This window comes from Canis lupus, chromosome 7 (assembly GCF_003254725.2).
Source record: "Canis lupus dingo isolate Sandy chromosome 7, ASM325472v2, whole genome shotgun sequence".
In the NCBI taxonomy this organism is placed as follows: domain Eukaryota; kingdom Metazoa; phylum Chordata; class Mammalia; order Carnivora; family Canidae; genus Canis; species Canis lupus.
Window position 1 is genome coordinate 9,189,789 of NC_064249.1, and position 26,192 is coordinate 9,215,980.

General features: G+C 39.7%; 1 protein-coding gene across 2 annotated transcripts in view; it reads right to left on the reverse strand.

Annotated features, from left to right (window-relative positions):
* KCNH1 (potassium voltage-gated channel subfamily H member 1) overlaps window positions 1-26,192 on the reverse strand; it is a 372,021-nt gene that overhangs the window by 264,841 nt on the left and 80,988 nt on the right. Inside the window, exon 6 of one of the 2 annotated variants that reach the window (XM_025429838.3) lies at window positions 21,027-21,419. In XM_025429838.3, coding sequence (XP_025285623.3) covers window positions 21,027-21,419 — 393 coding nt within the window. Of the gene's footprint in view, window positions 1-20,945; window positions 21,420-26,192 lie in introns of both variants that reach the window. The other variant, XM_049112076.1, reaches the window with a different exon arrangement.

Here is a 26,192-nt window from a genome sequence, read left to right on the forward strand (position 1 = left end):
TTATTTCCTATTTTTTTCTTTATGTTTCCTTTCAGTGAGGTTTCATCTCTCTTTCCTACACAGCCCCTCATGGATCTGACAATCTGTTTACAGCACACCCAAATCTACCTACACTATTTGCACTACTTCCACGGGTTCATCTTTGGACTATTGGGAAGAAGACCACCCATTGCTGGCACCACCATCCATGTATCTGGGTGCAGGCCATGCTTTCAGAGACTACACACCAGGCCCTCACCCACGGGCATGGACTGACAGCAGAGCACACACTCCTCTCATGTTCCCCAAAGGTCAGTGAGAGGCCAGCCCCCTACCACTACCCTCATAATTACAACCGTTTTGATTTATTACTCTGCTTACTATGAGAAACAAGTAACAAGGAGCAAAAAAAAGTTTAAGAATTTTAATAAGCAGGTTATGTGGGAGAGATGATATTTGTAAGAAACTTTTTCTGACCATCTCTTATCACTCTACTGGGGAGTTTCTCATTCAACCTAAAACAAGTGCTTCTCTTATGCTCTAATTCAAATACAGAGACACAGACACTCATGGCATCGATTAATGACCACTGAGGATCATTCTTGCCTTCAAAAACTTTCAACATATCAGGAAGGTAAGAGCACACACATACAGAAACTAGTAGTTCTTTTTTTTTTTTTTTTTTAAGAAACTAGTAGTTCTTAAAGGAAGGTACCAACACCCTGAGACACACTTGAGCTAATAATCCTCAAACCTTATGTCTTATCCACAGACCTTTCCTGTTCTTGGAGAAATACATTGGATGCTAATTCTCTAAGAAGGTTTCATTCTCAAAACCCTTTAGTACAGTCTCCACATCCTTCAGACTCCCTTTCCTACACATGTGTCCACAGATGCTGTTGTTGGTATGGGCTGGGTAGTTCCAATAGAAGCCACAATCATCTCAGCTAAATTGGGCACCTAGGCTACAGTGAACTCAAGGTGAAACAAGTTACCATCCAAGCATGTCAATAATTCTGGAACCTCCACTGGGAAGACAAGATTTGTTCTGCCTCTCACTAGCTATGTGCTTTCCAGTAATAGCACCAACCCCTCTGTGTCTCAGATTCCATCAAAAGTCAGAAGATAATACACATAAACCTGTATTGGGCAGCTGGGGTGGCTCAGCAGTTTAGCGCCACCTTCGGCCCAGGGCCTGATCCTGGAGACCCGGGATCGAGTCCCACGTTGGGCTCCCTGCATGGAGCCTGCTTCTCCCTCTGCCTGTGTCTCTGCCTCTCTTTCTCTCTGTGTCTCTCATGAATAAATAAATAAAATCTTAAAAAAAAACCTGTATTTATGGGGGAGGTATGGGGAACAATTGTTTAATAGGTACAGAGTTTTAGTCTTACAAAGTAGAAAGAGTTCTGTGGATGAATGGTAGTAATGGTAGCAAGACAACGGGAATGTCCGAATGCCACTGGGCTGTACACTTAAAAGTGGTTCAGGTGGTAAATATTACATATGTATTTTAACATGATTAAACATTTTTTAATATGCTAAAATTGATTTTGGTGATGGTTGCACAACTCTGGGAAGACACTAAAAACCGCTGACTCCTACACTTTAAATAGGTAAATGATATGTTATGGGAATTATATCTCTACTTGTTAAAAAGGGGGAGAAAAAAAAGAATCAAATGGGTATTCGGGGGAGGATAAAAACTGTATCTTAAATTAATCAGATAGATCTACAGTAAACTGGTTACAACAGAAATAGGACTAGTGAATTCAAAAATAGGTCAATAAAAATTAGTCAGCCTGAATCATAGATGGAAAAGAGAATGAAGAACAGAACACAAGAGACATATGAAATACAGCCAACAACAAAACCTGACCCAGAACTTAATAGTCAAAATGTTAATAACAAAAACTATAGAAGAAATTTTAAAAGAAGCAGAGGAATTTACCCAAAGGACACAAAAACATAGGTTCTAAGGGGTATATGCACCCTGATATTTATAGCAGTACTATCAACAAAGCCAAACTATGGAGAGAGCCCTAACATCCATTGACTGAAAAATGGATAAAGAAGACATGGTATATATACACAATGGAATATTACTGAGCCATCAAAAATAATGAAGTCTTGCCATTCACAATGACGTGGATAGAGCTAGTGCATTATGCTAAGTGAAATGAGTCAGTCAGAGAAAGACAAATATCATATGATTTCATTCATATGTGGAATTTGAGAAACAAAACAGATGAACATATAGGAAGGAAAAAAGAGGGAGAGAGAGAGAGAGAGAGAAACAAACCATAAGACACTCCTAATGATAGAGAATAAACTGAGGGATAATAGAAGTGGTGGGGGATGGGTTAAATGGGTGATGGATACTGAGGAGGGTACTTGTTAAAATGAGCACTGGCTGTTACATGTAAGTGAAGAATCACTGAATTCTACTCCTGAAATCAATATTACACTATATGTTAACAAACCAGAATTTAAATAAAAATTTGAAGAAAAAAAATAAATAAGCAAAGTAGAAGAAAATAAGGCATCACATTCAGGAGAATAGCAGTAGAAGGGCATCTGAATTTTCGTCAGAAGCAGTAACATATTTAAACTGCTAACAGGCTTAAAAAGAAAAAAAGCAAACCTATAATTTTACACCTTGAAAAAATAATCCAAATAAAGATGTTTTCAAATAAATGATTTAAAAATTCACCACCAAAAGAACTGTACTGTGAAAAAAAAATGAAAGCAGATGCTCAGGCTGAAAGCAATTGATCCCCCTCCTAAAAATATGAAACTAAAAAGAAGAGTGAAAAACATATGAATAAATATAAAAGAATACTGGCAATTTAAAGCAATAATGATAACAAAGACCTGTAGGTTTATAACAAAAATAGCACAAAGGGAAAGAAGGTTAAATAGAATTAAACTACAGTAAAAATCTTATGTAGTTTGAAAAGGGGTAAAAGTGCTAATTTAACTAGCTTTTAATATGCAGAGAATGCAACTGTAATCTCCAGGGTGAGTACTAAAAGAATAATAAAAATACATACAAGAAAAAGCTAAGTTGGGCAATTAAAAGGAATAATAAACAAATAATTAATCCAAAGAAGGTGGGGAGAAAGGATATAGGAACCAAAAAGCAAGTATGAGAAAGAGTAAATAAAGAGCAAGATGACAGACTAAAACCCAATGATAGCAACAACGATGACAACAGTGCTCTAAGTATTCCAATTATAAGACAACTATCAATGGACCAGATTTTCAAAAACTAAAAAAGACACAATTCTTTGCTTTTTATTTACAAGGAAAATTCTTTAAAAATAAGGCCAGGGGGTTTGATCCTGGAGACCCGGGATCAAGTCCCACGTCGGGCTCCCTGCATGGAGCCTGCTTCTCCCTCTGCCTGTGTCTTTGCCTCTCTCTCTGTGTCTGTCATGAATAAATAAATAAAATCTTTTAAAAAATAAAAAAATAAGGCCGGAAGACTATACATAAAAACCCTAAAGATTCCATTAAAAAATATTAACACTGATGAATGAATTCAGTAAGGTTGTAGGATACAAAATTAATATACAGCAATTTATTGTTTTTCTACATACTAATAATGAAGTAGCAGAAAGTGAAATTAAGAAAACAATTCCAGGGCAGCCTGGGTGGCTCAGCGGTTTAGTGCTGCCTTCAGCCCAGGGCGTGATCCTGGAGACCCAGGATTGAGTCCTGCGTTGGGCTCCCTGCATGGAGCCTGCTTCTCCCTCTGCCTGTGTCTCTGCCTCTCTGTGTGTCTCTCATGAATAAATAAATGAAATCTTAAAAAAAAAAAAAGAAAAAGAAAACAATTCCACTTATAACTGCACCAAAAAGAGTAAAATACTAGGAACAAACTTAACCAAGAAGGGGAAAGACATGGATAGAGCTAGAGCAGTTTTATACTCTGAAAAGTATAAAACTTTGATGAAGCAAATTAAAGATAACACAAACAAGTAAAAAATATTCCATGTTCATGGACTGGAATAATTGTTAAAATGTCCATACTACCCAAAGCAATCTACAGATTCAATGCAACCCTTATCAAAATACCAATAGCATTTTCACAAAACTAGAACAAATAATCCTAAAATTTGTATGGAACCCAAAGAGACCCTGAATAGCTAAAGCAATTTTGAGAAAGAACAATAAAGCTGGAGACATCACAATCCTAGATTTCAAGATATACTACAAAGCTATCTAGACTAATCAAAACAATATGGTACTGGCACAAAAATAGACACATAGATCAATGCATCAGAATAGAGAGCACCATAAATAAACCTATGCTTATAAGGTCAATCTATGACAAAGAAAGCAATAATATACAATGGGCAAAAGACAGTCTCTTCAGTATATGGTGCTAGGAAAACTGGACAGCTACATGCAAAAGAAATGTATGTATACTGTTATGCTAAATATTGGCAAATTGAACTCCAGTAAAAAAAAATAATAAAAATTTAAAAAAAGAAATGTATGTAGACCATGTTCTTACACGATACACAAAAATAAACTCAAAATGGATTAAAGACCTAAGTGTGAGACATAAAACCATAAAATTCCTAGAAGAAAACATAGGTAGTAATCTCTTTGACATCAGCCTTAGCAATATTTTTCTAGATATGTCTCTTCAGTCAAAAGGGAAAAAAAGCAAAAATAAACTATTGGGACTACTTCAAAAGAAAAGGCTTTTGCACAGTGAAAAAAACCATTAACAAAATGAAAGCTACCTACTGAATAGAGAAGATAAATACGAATGATATATCCAACAAGGAGTTAATAGCTAAAATATATAAAGAACTTCTACAACTCAACACCAAAAAAAAAAAAAAAACCCAAATAATTCAATTAAAAATAGGCACAGAGCCTGAATAGACATTACTCTAAACAAGACATATTGATGGCCAACAGACACATGAAAAGATGCTCAACATCACTAACCAGGGAAATGCAAATTAAAACCCCAATGAGATATCACCTTACATCTATTAGAATGGCTACTATCAAAAATAAATAACAAATGTTGATAAGGATGTGGAGAAAAAGGTACATTTGTGCACTCTTGGCAGGAATGTAAAGTGGTGCAGCCACTGTGGCAAACAATATAGAGGTTCCTCAAAAAATTAAAAATAGAAATATCATATGATCCAGTAATTCTCCTAATGGGTACATACCCAAGGAAAACAAAAACATTAATTTAAAAAGATATGTGCATCTCTATGTTTATTGCAGCATTATTTACAATAGCCAGGATATGGAAGCAACTCAAGTATCATATCTGTCCATAGATGAATGGATAAAGAAGATGTTATACATGCATATGCATACACATACAAATGCACATGATGCAGTATAACTCAGCCATAAAAAAAGATGAGATCTTGCCATTTGGGACAATACAGATAGACCTAGAGAGTATTTTGCTAAGTGAAATAAGTCTGACAAAAAAAAAAGACAATGAATTCACTTATATGTTGAATCTATAAAACAAAACAAATGACCAAAAAAAAAAAAAAAAAAAGCAGAGCACCAAGAGATACAGGGAACTCACTGATGGTTGCCAGAGGTAAGGGGTTGGGGATACAGGCAAAAATGGGTGAAGGGGAGTGGGAGGTACAGGCTTCCAGTTATAGAATGAATAAATCATGGGAATGAAAGATGCAGAATGGGGAATATAGTCAATGGCATTGCAGTAGCATTGTATGCTGGCTAAACTTGGGGTGAGCATAGCATATAGAGGTGTCCAATCACCGTGTTGTACACTGAAACTAATGTAAAATTGCATATCAACTATACTTCAATTAGGAAGACACAAGAAATTTAAATAAAAGAAATGGAAAAAGGCATGCCATGCAAATACTATGCAAAGAAAAGCTGGATGCCTATATTAACATCAAACAAAGCAGGCTTAAAAGCAATAAGTATTATTAAATAAAAACAGGAATATTTCATAACAACAAAAGAACTCATTCAACAGGATGACAAAGCAATCCTACCTATGTAACATGTAAGATGTTAATCTAGTAACATAACTCAAAAATATACAAAGCAAAAATTAATGTAATAAATGATTCCATAATCAAAGTTGAATATATCCCTTTCTCAGTAACTGATAGAACAAGTAGACAAAATAATTAGTAATACAAATAATTTTAAAAACTATCTACTTGACTTAATTATCCTATAGAGAATAAACACTTAACAACTTCAAAATACATATTTTTTGTAATTTCATATAGAATATTTACCAAAATAGATCAGATATTGAACCATAAAGCTGTCTCAACAAAATTCAAGGACTGAAATCATAGTATACTTTCTTACCACTAAGAAATTATCTAGAAATCAGTATAAAATGGTAAGTGGGAAATTATCAAAAGTTTGAAAATTAAGCAACACACTTTTAAATAGAAGAAATCATAGTGGAAATAAAGTATTTTGAACCATGAAATAACAAGATTATGACACATCAGAACTTCTGGAATGTTCTTAAAAAGTCCCTAGAGAGTAAAATAGCTTTAAATTCACATTAAATCTTTGCTTGAACAATCAAAATTTCCATCCAGGGATGCCTGGGTGGCTCAGCAGTTTAGCACCTGCCTTTAGCACAGGGCGTGATCCTGGAGACTCAGGATCAAGTCCCGCATCGGGCTCCCTGCATGGAGCCTGCTTCTCCCTCTGCCTGTGTCTCTGCCTCTCTCTCTGTGTCTCATGAATAAATAAATAAATAAATAAATAAATAAATAAATAAATAAATAAATCTTTAAAAGTACATATATAAAAAATTCCATCCAAATAAGCTAGGGAGGTGGAATCCTAGTAAACTCAATGCCCCTAGAAAAGTAGAACAAAGAATTATATACAAACAGGAGCAAAAAATAGAAAACAGACAATTAACAATTAACAAAGCCAAAAGTTGGTTCTTCGAAAAGACCACTGGAGAAAACAAGATGAACTAAGAGACAAATGACCAATGAAGGATAAAGAGAAAACATTATAGATCCAACAAACATCTTTAAAAAAAATAATAACCATATATGTAACTTTTTGCCAATACATTTGACACACTAGGTGAAATGGCCAAATCTTTAACAACGCAAAATTGACACAAGAAAAAAAATTGAGTGGTCCTATATTCCTATATATCTGAATAGCCCCATCTTACACAAATTCTTTCAGTGAATAGTAGAAGATACACTTCTCTGTGTACACCTGACAAGGATATCACAAGGAAAAAATTATTAATAGCCAACACCTCTCATTAACATAAATGCAAAATTCCTAAATAAAATATTAGAAAATCACTTACAGTTACGTAAAAAAGTGCAAGAGATCATGACCAACTAGGGTTTATTTCAGGAATGCAGGGTTAATTCAATATTCAAAAGTCAATCAATAGGGCAGCCCTGGTGGCTCAGCAGTTTAGTGCCGGCTTCAGGCCAGGGCCGAATCCTGGAGACCCAGGATCGAGTCCCACGACGGGCTCCCTGCATGGAGCCTGCTTCTCCCTCTGCCTGTGTCTCTGCCTCTCTTTCCCTCTCTGTGTGTCTGTCATGAATAAATAAATAAAATCTTTAAAAAAAAAAAAGTCAATCAATATAACTCACCACATCAATAAATTAAAGAAGGAAAAAACATTTTATCTCAATAAATGCAGAAAAAGTAGTTGGTAAAATTCAAAACCTGTTAAATTCTCAGAAAATCAGGAATATAAGAGCTCTTCTTAATCTACGGAGTATTTACAAACAACTAAAGTTAACAATATACTTAATAGTGAAACACTGAATATGTTCCCCCTGAGATTAGAAATAAGGGAAGGATGTCTACTATATTCACTTCTATCCAACATTATATTGTAGATCCCAGCCAAGGGTAAGTAAAAAAAAAAAGAAAGAAAGAAGGAAAAGTACATATTTTGCAGAGAAAAAAAAGTAAAATAGTTCTTATTCACAAAGACATGATTGCACATGTAAAAAAATTCTAAGTAACCTACAAAATATTCAAATGAATAAGCAAATTTGTCAACTTTGAAGCAAAGTCAATAAACAAAAAACACTTTATACCAGCAAAACAATTAGGAAATGAAATATGTTAAAATCACATTTACAGAGTGCCAAAAATAGCAGGTGTCTAGAAATAATTTTAATAGCAAGAACAAAAAAGAATGGCAGCAAATATTGTCAAGAATATTTTGCTAATATATTGCTAATTATTTTTAAATATTTTTATTTTATTCAAATTCAATTAATTAACATAGTGTATCATTGGTTTCAGAGGTAGAGGTCAGTGATTTATCAATCTTACATAATATCCAATGTCATTATATCATATGCCCTCCTTAGTGCCCATCACCCAGTTACCCCATTCCTTCACCTGCCCCCCCCTCCAGAAACCCTCAATTTGTTTCCTCTGATAAAGAATCTCTTAGGATTTGTCTCCCTCTCAGATGTCATCTTATTTTATCTTTCATTCTCTTCTCCTATGATCCTGTTTTGTTTCTTAAATTCCACATATGAATGAGATCATATGATAATTGTCTTTTTCTGATTGACTTATTTTGCTTACCATAATATCCCCTAGTTCCATCCATGTGTGTATATGTATAGACCACATCTTCTTTATCCATTCATCTGTCAATGGACATTTGGGCTCTTTCTGTAGTTAGCTATTGTGGACATTGTTGCTATAAACATTGGGGAGCAAGTGCCCCTTTGGATCACTGCATTTGTATCTTTGAGGTAAATGCCCAATAGTGCAATTGCTAGGTCATAGGTAGCTCTATTTTTAATTTTTTTGAGGAACTTCCATACTGTTTTCCAGAGTGACCGAACCAGCTTGCATTCCCACCAACCACGTACAAAGGTTCCTCTTTCTTCACATCCTCACCAACATCTGTCATTTCCTGACTTGTTCATTTTAGCCATTCTGACATGGTGTGAGGTAGTATCTCATTGTAGTTTTGATTTGTATTTCCCTGATGCCAAGTGACGTTGAGCATTGTTTTACGTATCTGTTGTCCATGTGTATGTCTTCTTTGGAGAATGTCTGTTCATGTCTTCTGCCCATTTCTTGACTAGATTTTTTGGTTTTTTTAGGTTTTGAGTTTAATAAGTTCTTTACAGCATTTGGATACTAGCCCTTTACCTGATATGTCATTTGCAAATCTTCTCCCATTCTGTTGGTTGTCTTTGGTTTTCTCAACTGTTTCCTTTACTGTGCAAAAGCTTTTTATCTTGATGAAGTCCCAATAGTTCATTTTTGCCTTTGTTTCCCTTGCTATTGGAGATGTGTTTGGTAAGAAGTTGCTGTGGCTGAGGTCACAAACATTGCTGTCTGTATTCTCCTCTAGGATTTTGATGGATTCCTGTCTCACATTTAGGTCTTTCAACCATTTTGAGTCTATTTTTGTGTATGGTGTGAGGAAATGGTCCAGTTTCATTCTCCTGCATGTGGATGTCCAATTCTCCCAACACCATTTGTTGAAGAGACTGTCTTTTCCATTGGATATTCTTTCCTGCCTTGTCAAAGATTAGTTAACCATAGAGTTGAGGGTCCATTGCTAGATTCTCTGGAAATGTGTCTGATCTATGTGTTCCATTGATCTATGTGTCTATTTTTGTGCCAGTGCCATACTGTCTGGATGATTACAGCTCTGTAGTAGAGCTTGAAGTCCAGGATTGTGATGCCATGGGTTTTGGGTTTTTTTTTTTTTCAATATTCTTTTGGATATTTGGGATCTTTTCTGGTTCCATACATTTTTAGGATTATTTGTTCCAACTCTGTGAAAGAAGTTGATGGTATTTTAATAGGAATTGCATTGAATGTATAGATTGCTCTAGGTAGCATAGACATTTTAACAATATTTGTTCTTCTAATCCATGGGCATAGAATGGATTTTTCCATTTCTTTGTGTCTTCCTCAATTTCTTTCATGAGTGTTCTATAGTTTTCTGAGTACAGATCCTTTGCCTCTTTGGTTAGGTTTATTTCTAGGTATCTTACGGTTTTGCATGCAATTGTAAATGGGGTTGATATCTTAATTTTTCTTTCTTCTATCTCATTCTTAGTGTATAGAAATGCAACTGATTTCTATGCATTGATTTTATATCTTGCCACATCGCTGAATTCCTGTGTGAATTCTAGCAATTTTGGGGTGGGTCTTTTGAGTTTTCCATATAGAGCATCATGAAATCTACAAAGAGAGTTTGACTTCTTCTCTGCTAACTCAGTTGCCTTTATTTCTTTTTCTTATCTGATAGCTGAGGCTAGAACTTCTAGTACAATGTTGAACAGCAGTGGTGATAGTGGACATCCCTGCCATGTTCCTGACCTTAGGGGAAAAGCTCTCAGTTTTTCCCCACCGAGAATGATATTCACTGTGGACTTCTTGTATGTGGCTTTTATGATATTGAGATATTTCCCTCTGTCCCTACACTGTGAAGAGTTTTAATCAAAAAAGAATGCTGTACTTTGCCAAATCCTTTTTCTGCATCTATTGAAAGGATCATATAGTTCTTGTCCTTTCTATTACTAATGTAGTGTACCACATTGATTTGTGAATGTTGAACCACTCTTGCAGCCCAGGAATAAATCCCACTTAGTCATGGTGAATAATCCTTTTAAAGTACTATTGGATCCTAATGGCTAGTATTTTGGTGAGAATTTTTGCACCCATGTTCATCAGGGATATTGGTCTGTAATTTTCCTTTTTTGGTGGGGTCTTTGTCTGGTTTTGGGATCAAGGTAATGCTGGCCTCATAGAAAGAGTTTGGAAGTTTTCCTTCCATTTCTATTTTTTGAAACAGCTTTAGAAGAACAAGTATTATTTTTTTTAATTTGTAAAGGTTTTATTTATTTATTTGAGAGAGATAAAGCAAGAGAGATGCCACAAGTGGAGGGCCGGGCAGGAAGGGCAGAGGTCAAAGAAGACTCCCTGCTCAGCAGGGAGCCCTAACACAGGACTGGATCCCAGGATTCTGGGATCATAAATCGAGCCAAAGGCAGATGCTTACCTGACTGAGCAACCCAGGCACCCAGTATTAATTCTTCTTTAAATGTTTGGTAGAATTTCCCTAGGAAGTCATCTGGCCTTGAACTCTTTTTTATTGGGATATTTTTGATTACTGCTTCAATTTCCTTGCTGGTTATAGGTCTGTTCAGGTTTTCTATTTCTTCCTGTTCCAGTTTTGGTAGTTTATATATCTCTAGGAATGCATCAATTTCTTCCAGATTGCCTAATTTGTTGGCATATAGTTGCTCATAATATGTCTCATAATTGTATTTCTTCAGCTTTGGTTGTGTTCTCTCCTCTTTCACTCATGACTTTAATTATTTGGGTCCTTTCTCTTTTTTTTTTGAAAAGTCTGGCCAGAGGTTTATTGATCTTATTCATTCTTTCAAAGAACCAGCTCTTAGTTTCGTTGATCTGTTCTACTGCTCTTTTTGTTTCTATTTCATGGATTTCTGTTCTATTTTTATTAATTCTTTTCTCCTGCTGGGTTTAGGCTTTATTTGCTGTTCTTTCTCCAGCTCCTATAGGGGTAAGGCTAGGTTGTATATTCGAGACATTTCTTGTTCCTTGAGAAAGGCTTGTATTGCTATATACTTCCCTCTTAGGACTGCCTTTGCTGCATCCCAAAGGTTTTGAACAGTTATGTTTTCATTTTCCATTTGTTTCCATGAATTTTTAAATTCTTCTTTAATTTCTTGGTTGACCCATTCATTCTTTAGTATGATGCTTTTTAGCCTCCATGTATTTGAGTCCTTTCCAAACTTCCTCTTGTGATTGAGTTCCAGTTTCAAAGTATTGTGGTCTGAAAATATGCAGGGAATCATCCCAGTCTTTTGGTACCAGTTGAGACCTGATTTGTGATCCAGTATGTGATATATCCTGGAGAAAGTTTCATGTGTACTTAAGAAGAATGTGTATTCTGTTGCCTTAGGATGAAATGCTCTGAATATATCTGTGAAGTCCCTCTGGTCCAGTGTATCATTCAAAGCCCTTGTTTCCTTGTTGATCTTCTGCTTAAATGATCTGTCCATTGCAGTGAGGGGGGTGTTAAAGTTTCCTACTATTATAGTATTATTATTAATGTGTTTCCTTAATTTTGTTATTAATTGGCTCATATAATTGGCTGTTCCCATGTTAGGGGCATAAATATTTACAACTGTTAGATCTCCCTGTTGGATAGAGACTTTAATTATGATATAGTATCCTTCCTCATCTTATTATAGTCTTTGGGTTAAAATCTAATTTGTCTAATATAAAGATTTCTTTCTTTTGATGTCTATCAGCATGATAAATGCTTAAATCTGGAGGTGTCTTTAGATCTAAAATGAGTCTCTTGCAGGCAGCATAACAATGGCTCTTGCTTTCTTATCCAATCTGATATCCTGTGTCTTTTGATTAGGGTATTTAGCCCATTTACATTCAGAGTAACTGTTGAAAGATATGAATTTAATGTCACTGCATTACCTGTAAAGTCACTGTTTCTGTATAGTGTCTCTGTTCCTTTATGGTCAATGTTACTTTTGGGCTGTCTCTTTGCTTAAAGGATCCCTTTTATTATTTCTCATAGGCCTGCCTTGGTGATCACAAATTCTTTTAGTTTCTCTTTGTCCTAGAAGCTTTTTATCTCTCCTCCTATTTTGAATGACAGTCTTGCTGGGTAAAGTATTCTTGGCTGCATATTTTTCTCATTTAGCACCCTGAATATATCATGCCTGTCCTTTCTGGCCTGCCAGGTCTCTGTGAACAGGTCTACTGCCCAGAGACCAGGAAGACAGGAGCGATTGACTGCTTTTTCCTAAAGGCCCACTGAGGAGTGGGACTCCAAGTTTTTGGCTGGAGACTGGGAGGCCGACATTTTCACTCATATATTGCTAATTAAAGAAGACCTTAAAAAAATGGATATTCTATGGTCAACGTTTGGAAAACTCAATATTAAGACTTCCATTCTCTCCAAATTGTTTTAAGATTTTCTTTATTTATTTGAGAGAGAGAGAGAGAGAGAGAGAGAGAAAGGAAGGAAGGAAGGAAGGAAGGAAGGAAGGAAGGAAGGAAGGAAGGAAGGAAGGAAGGAAGTGGGGGAAGGGGCAGAGGGAGAGAATATCCAAGCAGATTCTCACTGAGCACAGGCTCAATCTTACAACCCATGAGATCAGGACCTAAGCCGAAACCAAGAGTCAGATGCTTAACTGACTAAGCTACCCAGGCACCCCTCTCCCAATTGGTTTTGAGATTTAATGTAATTCCACCCAAAATCCCAACAGGTTTTTGGAGTTTGGGTAGAAACTGGCAAGCCAACTCTAACATTTATATGGATGTACAAAGGATCTAAAATAGACATGGCAGTCTTGAAGCAAAAGAACACAGGTAACTGGGCAGCCCCAGTGGCTCAGCGGTTTAGCGCCGCCTTCAGCCCAGGGCATGATCCTGGAGACTCAGGATTGAGTGCCGCATCGGGCTCCCTGCATGGAGCCTGCTTCTCCTTCTGCCTGTATCTCTGCCTCTCTCTCTCTCTGTGTCTGTGTCTCTCATGAATAAATAAATAATTTTTTTAAAAAAGAACACAGATAACTGATTCTAATACTCACTATCATGCTATGCTAATTAACACAGTGTGGTACTGGCATAAGAACAGACAGACTAATGGAACATAATAACAGAGCCCAATAATAAACCCCCACATGCATGGTCACTTGATTTATGAGCAAGGCTCAGAGCAGGGGTCGAGGTAACAGCCAGACTTGAATGGGTCCGGGGAATGAAGGACTTACCTTGGAGGGCAGTGTCTGGAGAAACACAGTAGGCATCCCAACTGTACTATAAGTGGGTCTACATGGTGATGGAGCCCTCCACGGATACTGAGAAACTGGACCACAGCCCAGAGGAGTCAGAGAACTGGGTCCAATCAGGGCTTGGGGGTTAGCTAAGCATTAAGGGTGAGGGCCAGAAGAATAGGACATCTGGGACAGGAAAGTAGTGTTGTTTCAGTGCAGTGGTTAAGGTAACAGCCTGAGTGCTGTGGGTTCAAGGGAGCTAGAGGAGGAGAGACATGTGACATTTTCCACTCATTCTTAACCACTGCTGCTTACATACAAAATCAAAGTCAAAGTCATATCATGGCACACATCTAATGGAAATCCTTAATGGTTTCTTTTTGGCCTCCATGCTTTTTAGCCTCCATGTATGATAAAATATAAACTCTTTGGCAAGGCTCTGAGATTCTATCACTAGATCTTGCCTCCTTCTCTCACCATGCCTCCCTCCTCCAATGCTGACATTGCCTTGGACCCAGTGAATGCCTTCCTCAGCCCTGAGAGCAAACTCCTCTGCATATGCTCTCTCCTCTTCCAAGAATATCCTTCTCACTCCTCACCAAACTAACTCCAGTCATTTTCTCCAGGAAGCCTTCCTGAATTCTCTCACCAGGCTAGGTACTCCCTATTAGTAAGCCCAAACACTCTGAGCTGACCCTATGAATAGCATTTCTCACATTCTCTGACAGCGTCCATCACCTGTGACCCCCACTAGACTGCAAGCTTTGAAAAGTTGTTTTCCCATCTCCTGGCACCCAAGTCAGTAAGATTTCTTTAAAAAAGAAGAACTTTAAAGAGATACCAAGAAAAGCAGGTGGAGAATCAAGACAGAAGCAGAACTTGGGTCAGCTAGAATGGAGTCTGAGAGTGAAAGACAGCAGGGAAACACTGGGCCTATTTTGCTCCACGGACCTCCACAGTCCTTCATGGGTTGTGAGTACAAGTTCGGAAGAAGAATGATTTTTAAAATACATAAAAATAAGAGGGAATGATCTAGGCTGTATTCCCCTCAGAGGTAAGAGGGGAACAACATTGCCAGCATGGGGACATCAGCAACATTGGGAAGATTATTGCAATCACACTTCGGCCCCTGGCCATGGAGGCAAGTCGTCAAAAGAGAAACATGCCCATTAGCAGCACTGCCTGCCCTTAACAAGACACGGGGATGAAAACTATACTGTGTCTGCTTGTGTCCTCTTTTGTTTGCCCAAATCAGATGTAGAAATAGCACCAAAATAAAAGAGAGAAATGCCAAGGAAAAGAGTATGAAATGTGAGAAAACTGTAATACAAGTTTGCTTTCCTGTCCATCATAGTATCAGACATGACAACTTGTGCTAAACGTTGCTAGTTTTTATCCAGGAGATGCCACAGGCTGCTCAGACACACCAGTCTGCATGCCAGTGTGTCAGCTCTGTCCATTCTCTGTGTCCAAGGAACCCACAGGAGGAGGAAATCCCAGGACAAGGCCTATAATGATCAGGCTTGAATAACCAATGGCTTTCAGGAATTTTTTTGTAATAGATAAGCCAATTACAGTACATCTACTCAACAGAATATTGCTGAGCAATGAAAAGAAATGAACTATCAAGCCACAAAAAGACATGTGGAAACCTTAAATATTTATCTCTAAGTGAAAGCAGCCAATCTGGAAAGGCTACATACTGTATTTTTCCAACTACAAGACATTCTCGAAAAGGCAAAATTATGGAGACAGTAAAAAGATCAGTGGTTGCCAGGGGTTGGGGAGGAGGGTGGGATGAACAGGTGGAGCACAGAGATGTTTAGAGCAGTGGAACATTATGTATGACACATAATGATGGAGCTATGTCATTAAATATTTGTCAAAATCCTTAGGATGTATTCTACAAAGAGCGAATTCTAATGTTAACTATGAACTTTAGCTAATGATAATGTATCAATATTGGCTATAATCAATGTACCACATTAATGCAAGATGGTAATGACAGGGAAAGTGTGGTCTCTGCACTTGGTGTTCCATTTTTCTATGTACCTAAAATTGCTCTGAAAAAAGTCTTAATTTTAATTGCTACTACAAGCCACAGATATGGCCTCTATGGCTGGGACGCTAGGAAAGCAAATTCCAGGTCATCTTATGACCTTCAGTGGCGATAGTAGAGGAGTCACCTGTGTGAAAATTAAACTGATGTCCATCCACCGAAATAAAAACCACAGATTAGGACTGATGACCACCAATTAACAGGATGAGCAACACACAGAAGTCCAATTTCTTTCAGCATCATTGAAAGCCTGGAAGAGTCCAGAACAGTGAATCTAAAAGAACCTAAAGGGCAGCCCATCTGCCAAGGAAAGAGAAGCAGGATGGGTGACCTGCCACTGGAGTTACTTCTGACCTTGGTACTCACCATCCAGCTCTGTACACCTGGGCCAGTGACCTCTGTTTAGGGTTGACCACAATGGCTGCTCACACTTCTCACCTGTCAGCTATGTAAGAGGGGAACAGAAGTGGCCCAGCTGGCAAACGATTCAGAAAGGGGGACTCAGGGACTAAAATGCACAGTTTGGTTCACTCTGGCTCCAGATTCTGTGACAAGGCAGCATAACCTGCCTGGGGAAAAGTGCAGGCCTAGAAGTCAGAAGCCTGAAGCCCAGGACCTGGACAGCCAGGCCCTTTCCCTTCATCAACAGAGCTGGAATAATAGTTGCCTGAGGGCATTGAGGTTAGAGCTGAGATGGGCCCATCTTGCATGGGAGGAAAGATAATTTGTGTGAAATGGGTTTTTTTTAAGGTTTCATTTATTTATTTATGAGAGACACAGAGAGAGAGGCAGAGACATAGGCAGAGGGAGAAGCAGGCTCCCTGTTGGGAGCCCAATGCAGGACTTGATCCTGAGACCCTGGAATCACGACCTGAGCCAAAGACAGACACTCAACCACTGAGCCACCCAGGTGGCCCGAAATGCTTTGGAAAGTTCAACACACTAGCTAAAGGGAAGCTGTTGTCAAAACTATTCATCCTTTCACTGCTTGCTCCTGTTCTCTCTAAGAGGATCATCTCCTTGAGAGTGGGCTCTTGGCAAGGGTCAGCTGTGTCCCCAGCACCAGCTGGTAGTGCCACTGTCCGAAGTTATTGAGCCAGGGACTGGAGGAAGCTCTTAGCCCCAGAATTGTGACCTGGGAGGTAGCCTGATTGGCTCCATTCTCCCCTTGCACTTCTACACCCCAATGGCAGTAGGCAATGAGGCTTCCTGGGGAAAGGGAAGATGTTTTGTGAATAATAATTTCATTTTTAATCCATGAAGCACATGAGGCCAGTAATCCACTAAATGCTTGAGAAAGACTCATCTGGCTTTTGCTTCCGCATACCCACTGTAAGCTTCAGTTCACTCAGTTTCCAGACCTTTTGTCCTCTCACCAGCTTAACTAATGTGCAAACATATTCCCAAAAAGCCTCCAAAACAGATTATGACCAACAGACTGGAGAATGACGCAAATGTAGGCCATCTACATAAGTGAAACAAGTTGGGTCAAAGGGATCATTTGCGTGGCTTAAATCATGGAGGTGGGCGACATCCACAGGCCTGAAGTGACAATGGCTGGCATTAGCAATTGAACCTGGTTCGTTCTTGACCCAAGCCTCAGGGGGATCTAGTCCTTCCACTTCAAGAGCCCCCATTCCACACCCACCCTCAGCCCCACACACACACCCCCGACATACACACAGATGGCCAAGCCACCACCGCACATTCCTCTCTTCTTTGGTGGTCTCCACTGGGATATAATTCCATTGGCATAATTAGGAGGACACCAGAGAGAATTCAGCTCCATGTATTTTTTATGAGAAATGAGTCAATAATGTTTTTTTTTCTCCCCACACTCTCCCAAAGAAAGGGATTAGAGCAGAGGGAGTTGCAATCTTAGATTAGCAACTCCACAACAGTGTGGTCAAGAAGACAACAGGCGGTGGATGGGAAACCATTAATCGGAATTCTCTTACCCAGCTAAATCCAGGTTTGGCAAATGGGGCACCCTTCCAGGCCTCTCCAACCTCCTCTAAGCCCCACCAATCTTCTTTTCTAATTTAATAGTGCCCTTCAACAAAAGGCCTATGTCTGGAAAGCCATGCTGGGTCTGACCCTCCATGAGCATCCTAAACTGCCTATCTCATCACCAACACAGCTGCTTTGGGGAGAATGCAGATACTTCCCTGTACACAGTGCCCAACTTCCCCACCACAACAACCAGGCCAAGGGGTGAGCCACAGACTTTGGAAGCTTCTTGGTCAGTTTTGACTCAACTCTGTCCATCAGTGTTTTTGTCCCTATTTTATCCACTCTGTCACCATTAAGAATAGAGAGGACTCAGAAAGGGACTCATTATTGCCATAGCCATATGATTTGCTGTGTCATCTTGAGTGAGTCATAATCCCCCTGAGTCTATTCCCTTATTTGTGAACTAAAAGGGTTGAACTGCATGACCTTCTGGTCCTCCTGGGCTCTGAACCTTCATTCCATCCCACTTCCCTCCCACCCTCACTGTAGGGAGGAGGTCAAAGTGCTAGGCTTCTTGTTTTTATCATCAACTCCTGGAGGTAAGACAAATGCAGATGAAATTTTAGAACTCACCAAACTTAGTTTGCAGCTAGCAGGGAACTCAAATAATCTACTGCCCAAATGCCATGCCTTCAGACAGGTAAGGTAGCATGACCCCCAAGGGGTAGACAAGAAAATTGATCCATAGAGGCTAAATGGCATGCACAAAGTCCCAGCTGTCCAAACACGTGATACCAAGAGGGCCAGAAGCCAAATCTTCAGTTTCCTGGCACTGACTCCCCCACACCACAACAAATGTTACCAACAGGCATTATGTTGGGTATCTGCCAAAGCTTGAAAAGAAATTAATAAATTTAAAATCAAGTCTTTACAGAAGCAAATCATAACAATAGCCTCTTAATACTCATTTTTTTTAAAGATTTTATTTATGTATTCATGAGAGACACAGAGAGAGGCAGAGACATAGGCAGAGGGAGAGGCAGGCTCCCTGCCGGGAACCGGATATGGGACTCGATCCCAGAACCCTGGGATCACGACCTGAGCCAAAGGCAGATACTCAAATACTGAGCCACCCAGGTGCCCCTCATATTATTATTTATGACCAAGAGATGGTAGTGAGAACTTTGATGCTAAACCCTTTCCAACAGGAAAGCTACAGATACCTGGCATTTTTCCTATCCGCCCATCTATTTCATGATGGTGGAAGTCAGAAATCACATCAGGGATACTCACAATTGATGGCAAAGGAGTTCCAATGTGACATACAAGGTGCTTGAGGGGAAGCTCTCTGCTTTCCTAATGGACAAGGTAATCTTGACACATTTACAAACGTGTTTATGGCTCTGCCAATGTTTAACAGGAACCTGTGGAAGCTGAAGAACTGTTCTATTTATCTGCAAATTGTCAATGTTATTGCTCTAAATAGCAAATGGTTTATTTTAAAAACTCGAGAGGTTTTTTTTTTTAAGTCAAATTTCATCTCCCATATGTGTATAAGAAGCTCTTTTAGGTTGAAATAATTCAGTTGAGTTATCTAAGCCAAAATGATCATATTTTCCTCACCAACTAACATAAAATCTTCTAGAAATGTGCTCACAGAGAAAAATATCATTCCCAGTGTGTACTCAAATTCACACTAAAGAATCCCAACATTCACTTTAGGGATGTTTTGTTCTTGTAAATGATCAGTCTCACTCATTTAATCCCCCTACAAAATCCATATAAGCCAAGCCACCCAGAGCATTATTCCCTGGGATTTCAAAGTATATTAAAACACACCACACAGATAAAAGCGGGGGTTGTTCTGAGTTTAGAGCACCTGAACATCAGCTCCTCTTCTCTGAAGAGGGAAGTGGTGGGTAGCTAGGTTCTCACAGAGGAAGGGCCTGGAGTCCTCACCCACTACTGATACTGATCTGACGTCCAAGAGGCATCATTATGCCCAGCAAGTCACAAAGTCATTGGCCAGGTCTTGTCTTGGCAGGGAGCTCGCTGTTCCTTCCAATTACCTCAAGGCTAGTCCCACTAGCCTGTTAGCCCTGAGAGTGAATCTTGCCTAATCTCAACTTCCAGATGGCTTTCTGAATTACTCACCCAGTTAACACCCCAGCCAGGCTGAGATTTCCAGAATCCTCTATATGAGGCTGGAGATTTACCAGATGAACTACCTTATCTTCATCCATCCGAAGCATCAACTAGGCAGTAGGAAAAAGGAAGAATAACTCCCATGAAGCTTAAGCTGAATAAGAATCTGACACTGTCCTTTGCGATGACTTGATGTCCTTGCTTTTTCAAGGGAGAAAATCACCCGAACCAGACCAGCAGTTCCTGCCTTATGCAACATGTTGCAGGCACCCATTCACTGTTTGAGCATGTCCTAATTCCAACACACCTACAGAACATTTGTCTTCTTTTCATTCCTTCCGTTACCTGCAGGACTAACAATCCGAAGCAGTATAATCCAGCAATAGTACTACTCACTCCTCCTAGGCACAGGGCCGGACTTCACCACTTGACCATGGCCTGACTACCTCAGCAAATTTATGCAAGGGAGAGTATGGACCACTGAATGCCATTGGTCACAGCCAAAACTTTAACAAAGAAACAACTCCTTCTTTACCAAAAAAAAAAAAAGCAAGCAAACTTGGGGAGGAAATAGCATCACTGTTACCAGGAGTTAATTAGTTATGAAACAGCCAAAGGTCAGCAGCAGATGAGAGAAAAATCCCCATAATTAGAATAATCAATAGGCCAGACATTCAACAATTGCATATCAAGTGAAAGATTCACCAATGCAGTGGCGATGCATGCCTGCTTCTGCAGCCCCACCACCCCTGAGCCAGTGGCTTGCGCTCTACATAATGTAAGAGGGAAGCCTCTGGTCTCTTCCACATCCATTCACGGACATGCAGGGCCTCCAAACCTCCAAAGGACAAACCCAGCAGGCGAGAATATCTATCAAGCATGCTCCCTCTGTTCCAGACATCAGCCATGCTAGTCCCCACCCACACGGTTACTCTTCTGTTGACCACCCACATTTATTCAGCTTTCAAGACATGACAACAAGGTCTGAGATTTGAGGCATGTACCTGACTCTCTCTCCCCTCCAGGGGTGGTGGAATCTGATCAGCAAAACCAATCTTCCCTGGATCACCCATAAAGGCACTAACCTCATCCACGTTCTCAAAAGCGTTGATGACATCATATGGCAAACAGGACAGAAGGTCAATCACAAACCACGTCTTCAGGTAGTTCATGCGGATGAGTTTGGGGTCAGAAATCACCTCCCCAGCTGGTCCAACAAAGGTAGTATGAAAATTCAGCACAATGTCCACCAAAAAGATGACATCCACGATGCTATCCACAACCAGCCAGGCCACATTGTTCTGCCTGGTTTTAAAGGAGACATTGTAAGGGACCAGGATGGCTGTGTAGAAGGTTAAAATCAAGATGATCCAATCCCACGTGGTCTTAAAAACACAGTAATGTAAGATGATGTGAGGGGGAGTCTTTGGTGCCTCTTGTTTGTACTGGGGGAGGATGTCTGAGCCCAGCTGCAGAACCTGTATAGAAAAACATGGTTAAGAGAGAATTAAGTCAGGATTCCACTGCAAGCATCTAACCAGTCAGCATCTGTCACTGACAAACGCTCGCGACACTCCAGATGGATCACAAGGAGCAAGGATAGGTACTAGAGGAGTATGGGAGAATGGAGATGAACATTATAATATAAATAATCATAAGGAAACAATGACTATTATTTGGCTTATTGTGAGCCAAGCATTGTACTACATACTTCACACACATTTATCACCTCACTTAATTCTAAATACAACCTTGTACTGTTAGCCAATTATTATTCCATGTGACAAGGGAGAAACTGAGGCCCCAGAGAATTAAGCAACTTTACTCAACAAATATTTACTGTTCTATGTCGGGAACTTTTCTAGACACTGGGTATATGTGTAACAATGAAGCCTGCTCTCATGGAACTCGGTCTAGTAGACGAATCAAGATAATTTCAAATTGTGGTAAGAGCCAACTAAAAGCAAGGGTGGGGACCCGGTGACTGGAGAGAATGTGACATGAGGAACAGGGGAGGGACAGCATTTGAACTGAAACCTGAATGACAATGAGAAACCACCCATTCAAACTTGTATGGAAAATTATCTGAGGCAGAGAGCACAGTTGGCGTAATGAGTCCAGGGTGGGACAAGCTTGATGCTCTCAGGCCAAGAGAGAAGTCGGATGTGGCTGAAGCCCACTGGATGAGGGGAAAGGATGCCAGATGAGCTCAGAGAAGTGGCAACCAGACCTCGCAGGACCGAGTGCACCATGAGGAGGGGTTGAACTTCATTCTCTTAGCATAATTGGAGGGGTTTAACAAAAGACTATTAAACTGGTGCCTGTTTTTATTTATTTATTTTTTTTTTTAATTTTTATTTATTTATGATAGTCACAGAGAGAGAGAGAGAGAGGCAGAGACACAGGCAGAGGGAGAAGCAGGCTCCATGCACCGGGAGCCCGACGTGGGATTCGATCCCGGGTCTCCAGGATCGCGCCCTGGGCCAAAGGCAGGCGCCAAACCGCTGCGCCACCCAGGGATCCCTGGTGCCTGTTTTTAAAAGATTACCCTGGCTGCTGTGTAATGAATTGAGGCAAAGGATTAGAGGGAAGAACAGAATCAAGGAACTTACTCAAACAGCCTTGGAAAGAGATGAGGGGATAGAGGAAAGTAATTCAATTTTTTATATATTTTTGAAGTAAAACCAGCAGATAACTTGCTCATGGCCAGAAAGTAAAGCAAAGCGAGCAATGAAAGGTGCCTACTACTTTATCTCCACACCTAGCATGGTGGCTGGCCCAGAGGAGGCACTATAGGATGGTTTTACATGGATGAATGAACTGCAAGGTCATACAGCTAGCAAAAGATGGAACCAGATCCCAAAGTAGGTCTAGCTGGATTAGAAACAGATGCTATTCCACATCAAGGTTGCATTTCCCTAAGTAACAGGCTTTTAAAGAAGCAAACTCATGAAGGGTAAAGTTCAGAGAAGCTTGGCTCCAAGAAAATATCACAGATGGATTTCACCCTCAGTAGTCAAAAGCAAAAAAGCCACACTTTCAGAAGCCCAGCCAAGCTGGCAGGGACCCTCACCCCTGACCCCGAGCTACTCCTCCTTTATAAGAGCACTTACAGGTTCTTACAAATCTCTGGGTGGAACTTTCTCTTGTATCATGGGAACTTCTTCTTTCCTCCAGAGGATAAAGACCCCTTAGTGAATATAAACTGATCTAAATATCCCCATCTCCTCTATGGTTGGCCCTGGGCCTTATAAGGTGAGTAAAAGAAAGCCTGAAATCCACAGAATGCCCAGTGTGCATCTTTGGGTATAGGAACTGTTTCTACCCCTCCCACCAATGCACTGAGAGCTCTTCTAGGCTTGGGATTTTATTTTCTCTCCCCCATGAAAAGGAATTTATACAAGTCTGATTAAAGAGTCTTGGGCCCTGAGATCTCAAGGCAGGAAAAGAGACGGACCTAGAAGAAAATAAAAGTAAACTGAATGGGACTTCCACTTCCAGAAAGATAAAATAGACATACTTTTCTCTATTCTTTCTCTAAGAACAACTAAATGTCTTGAGCATTACAAATAACACAAACTTAAGACTCTCAAAGATGGAGGGAAAAAGCAAACTGCCTGGGAATAACGTAATGAGGAATTCTCTGGGTGTTGTCTGTGCCTCAGACATTCCCAGACTTACAGCTGAAGAAGCCAGAGACCTGAAATGACCAAGGAATGCAGACAAAAAAAGTCCCAACAAAAGCCCACCCTCTGTAGCAAAGGGACTGGGAAAAGCCTCAAAAGACAGAAAACTTTTAGATAATGACCACTCTACCACAGCTAAGCAGCACAGTAAAAGTCATGGCCCCATTCCCACCCAGGCCGGCAAAGACTTCTAAGAAGTTAGATTTCTCCCATCTTAGGCGGTAATGAATCACCCAACCTCCTCTTCTTCCTCCTCCTCCCTACAAGGCTAGCGTTGGAAAAGGCCCAGTATGGAGCCTGGACTTCCATGTCCACTCAGCAATAATGAAGGCCCATCTGCCCACAGGCAGGGAGGGATCAGTGTAAGCTCAACAGGCCACTAGAACTCTCATGCTCACCCAGAGATAACAAGGAGTGCCCCTCAGGTATCAATAGAGGCTGAGTTTAAAACTTGGACTTCTACCCCCACTCTGGAGGAATGAGGGGATGCCTATGCCTTCCTCTCCCATACCCAGGTCAAAGGAAGCCACCTACAGCAAAAGATTTAGATAAGATCCAGAGTCTCATTACTTAATATCCAAAATGCCCATGCTTCTATCAAAAATCACTCATTCTACCAAAAAAACAGGCAAATCTCAAATAAATGTAAAACAATTAATAGATACCAACACCAAGATGACAGAGATGTCAGAAATATCTGATGAAGATTTTTAAATGGCCATCCTAAAAATGCTTGAACAGACATTTATGGATATGCTTAAAACAAATGGAAAAAAAATAGAAAGTCTCAGAAATAGAACGTAGAACGTCTCAGCAAAGGAAGAGAAGATATAAAGATGAAACAAATGTAAATTTTAGAACCAAAAATACAATCACCAATTTAGGCATTTCAGTGGATAGGTTCAACAGCAGAATGGAGAGGACAGAGGAATCTAGAAATTACCCAAACTAAATGACAGAAACAGAAAGGCATCTGACATAATGGGAAAGGGTCAATTCATCAAGACAGAATTACTGACGCATATACACTGGAGAGCTCTAAATACACTCGAAGCAAAAACTGATAGAACTGAAAGGAAAAGCAGACAAATCCACCCTGTCCTCTCTCAAGACCTGTTGGAACGAAATTAGCAAGGATATAGCTGGACTCAACAACATCGTCAACCAACAGGAGTTAGTCGACATTTATAAAACACTCCTCCCACCAAGAGCAGAATGCTCTGTTAGGAAAATGAAGAGACATATGATGACTTGGAGAAGATATTCCCAAACTTCCTATCCCACAAAGAAACAGTCTCTAGAATATATAATTTACAATATATAATCTCCAAACTCAAAAACAGAAAACAAACAATCCGATCAGAAAATGAGGAAAAAGCATGAAGGGACATTTCTCCGAAGAGCAGAGACAGATGATACATAAGCCCATGAAAAGATGTGGAACATCATCACCCTTTAGGGAAATGCACATTAAAAAGACAACGAGCTATCACCACACACCTATCAGAATGGCTACAAGACAAAATAGTGACAAATACCAAATGCCGGTGATGATGCAGATAAACCAGAGCACTCATATTGTTAGCAGAGATGTAAAATGGTACAGCCACTCCAGGAAGGAGTTTTACAGTTAAACAACCAAATATGCACCCACAGCCTGACCCAGTAGTTACACTCCTGGGCATTTATCACGACAAATGAAAAATTTACATTCACACAAAAACCTGTACATGAATGTTTACAGAGCTTTATTCGTAACATCCCCAAACTGGACATGACCTAGATGTCCTTCAACAGGTAGCCGGTTAAACACACTATGGTGCATCCACACCATGGAAAATACTCGACAATAAAAAAGGTACAAACTATTGACACACACAGCAAGCTGGATGAATCTCCAGAGACTGAATCAACAATTCCCAAAAATAATGCACTGCATGACTCTATTCATACAAGATCCTTGAAATGACAAAATGGTACAAATCAAGAACAAGTTAATGGTTGCCAGGGGTTTAATGAGGAGATGAGGGCCGGAAAGAAGTGGGTGTGACTATACAAAGGCAACATGAGGTATTCTTGTGATGATGGAATATTCTGTGGCTTGACCATACCGATGTCAGTATCTTGGGTGGGATATTGTACTTTAGTTTTGCAGGAAGGTACCATCAGGGGAAACGGAGTAGAGCCCATGGGATTTCTATGTATTATCTCTTCCATGTGAATCTATAGTTATCTCAAACTAAGAAGTTTAATTTTTAAAAGTCAATGACCATATATGAATTATAACCCTTGTAAGGAAGGGGTCATGGGCATTCAGCTAAGGGAAAGGCAGGGGAAGAAGGAGGTGAGTTACTTCAGGGTTTATTGTATGTTTGCAAAATACAGTCTGAGTGACAAGACTATTCAGCCAAAACTCAAAAGAATCCACAAGTAAGCAGCCACCCGCTGACCACACACCAAAGTCACCTGGAGTTCCATGATTCCTGGTAACAAGCCCCCGAGACGAAACGCCTTTTTAGAGAAACATAGCTGTTCCTGTGACAGTTTAGTATAATCCATAATTGT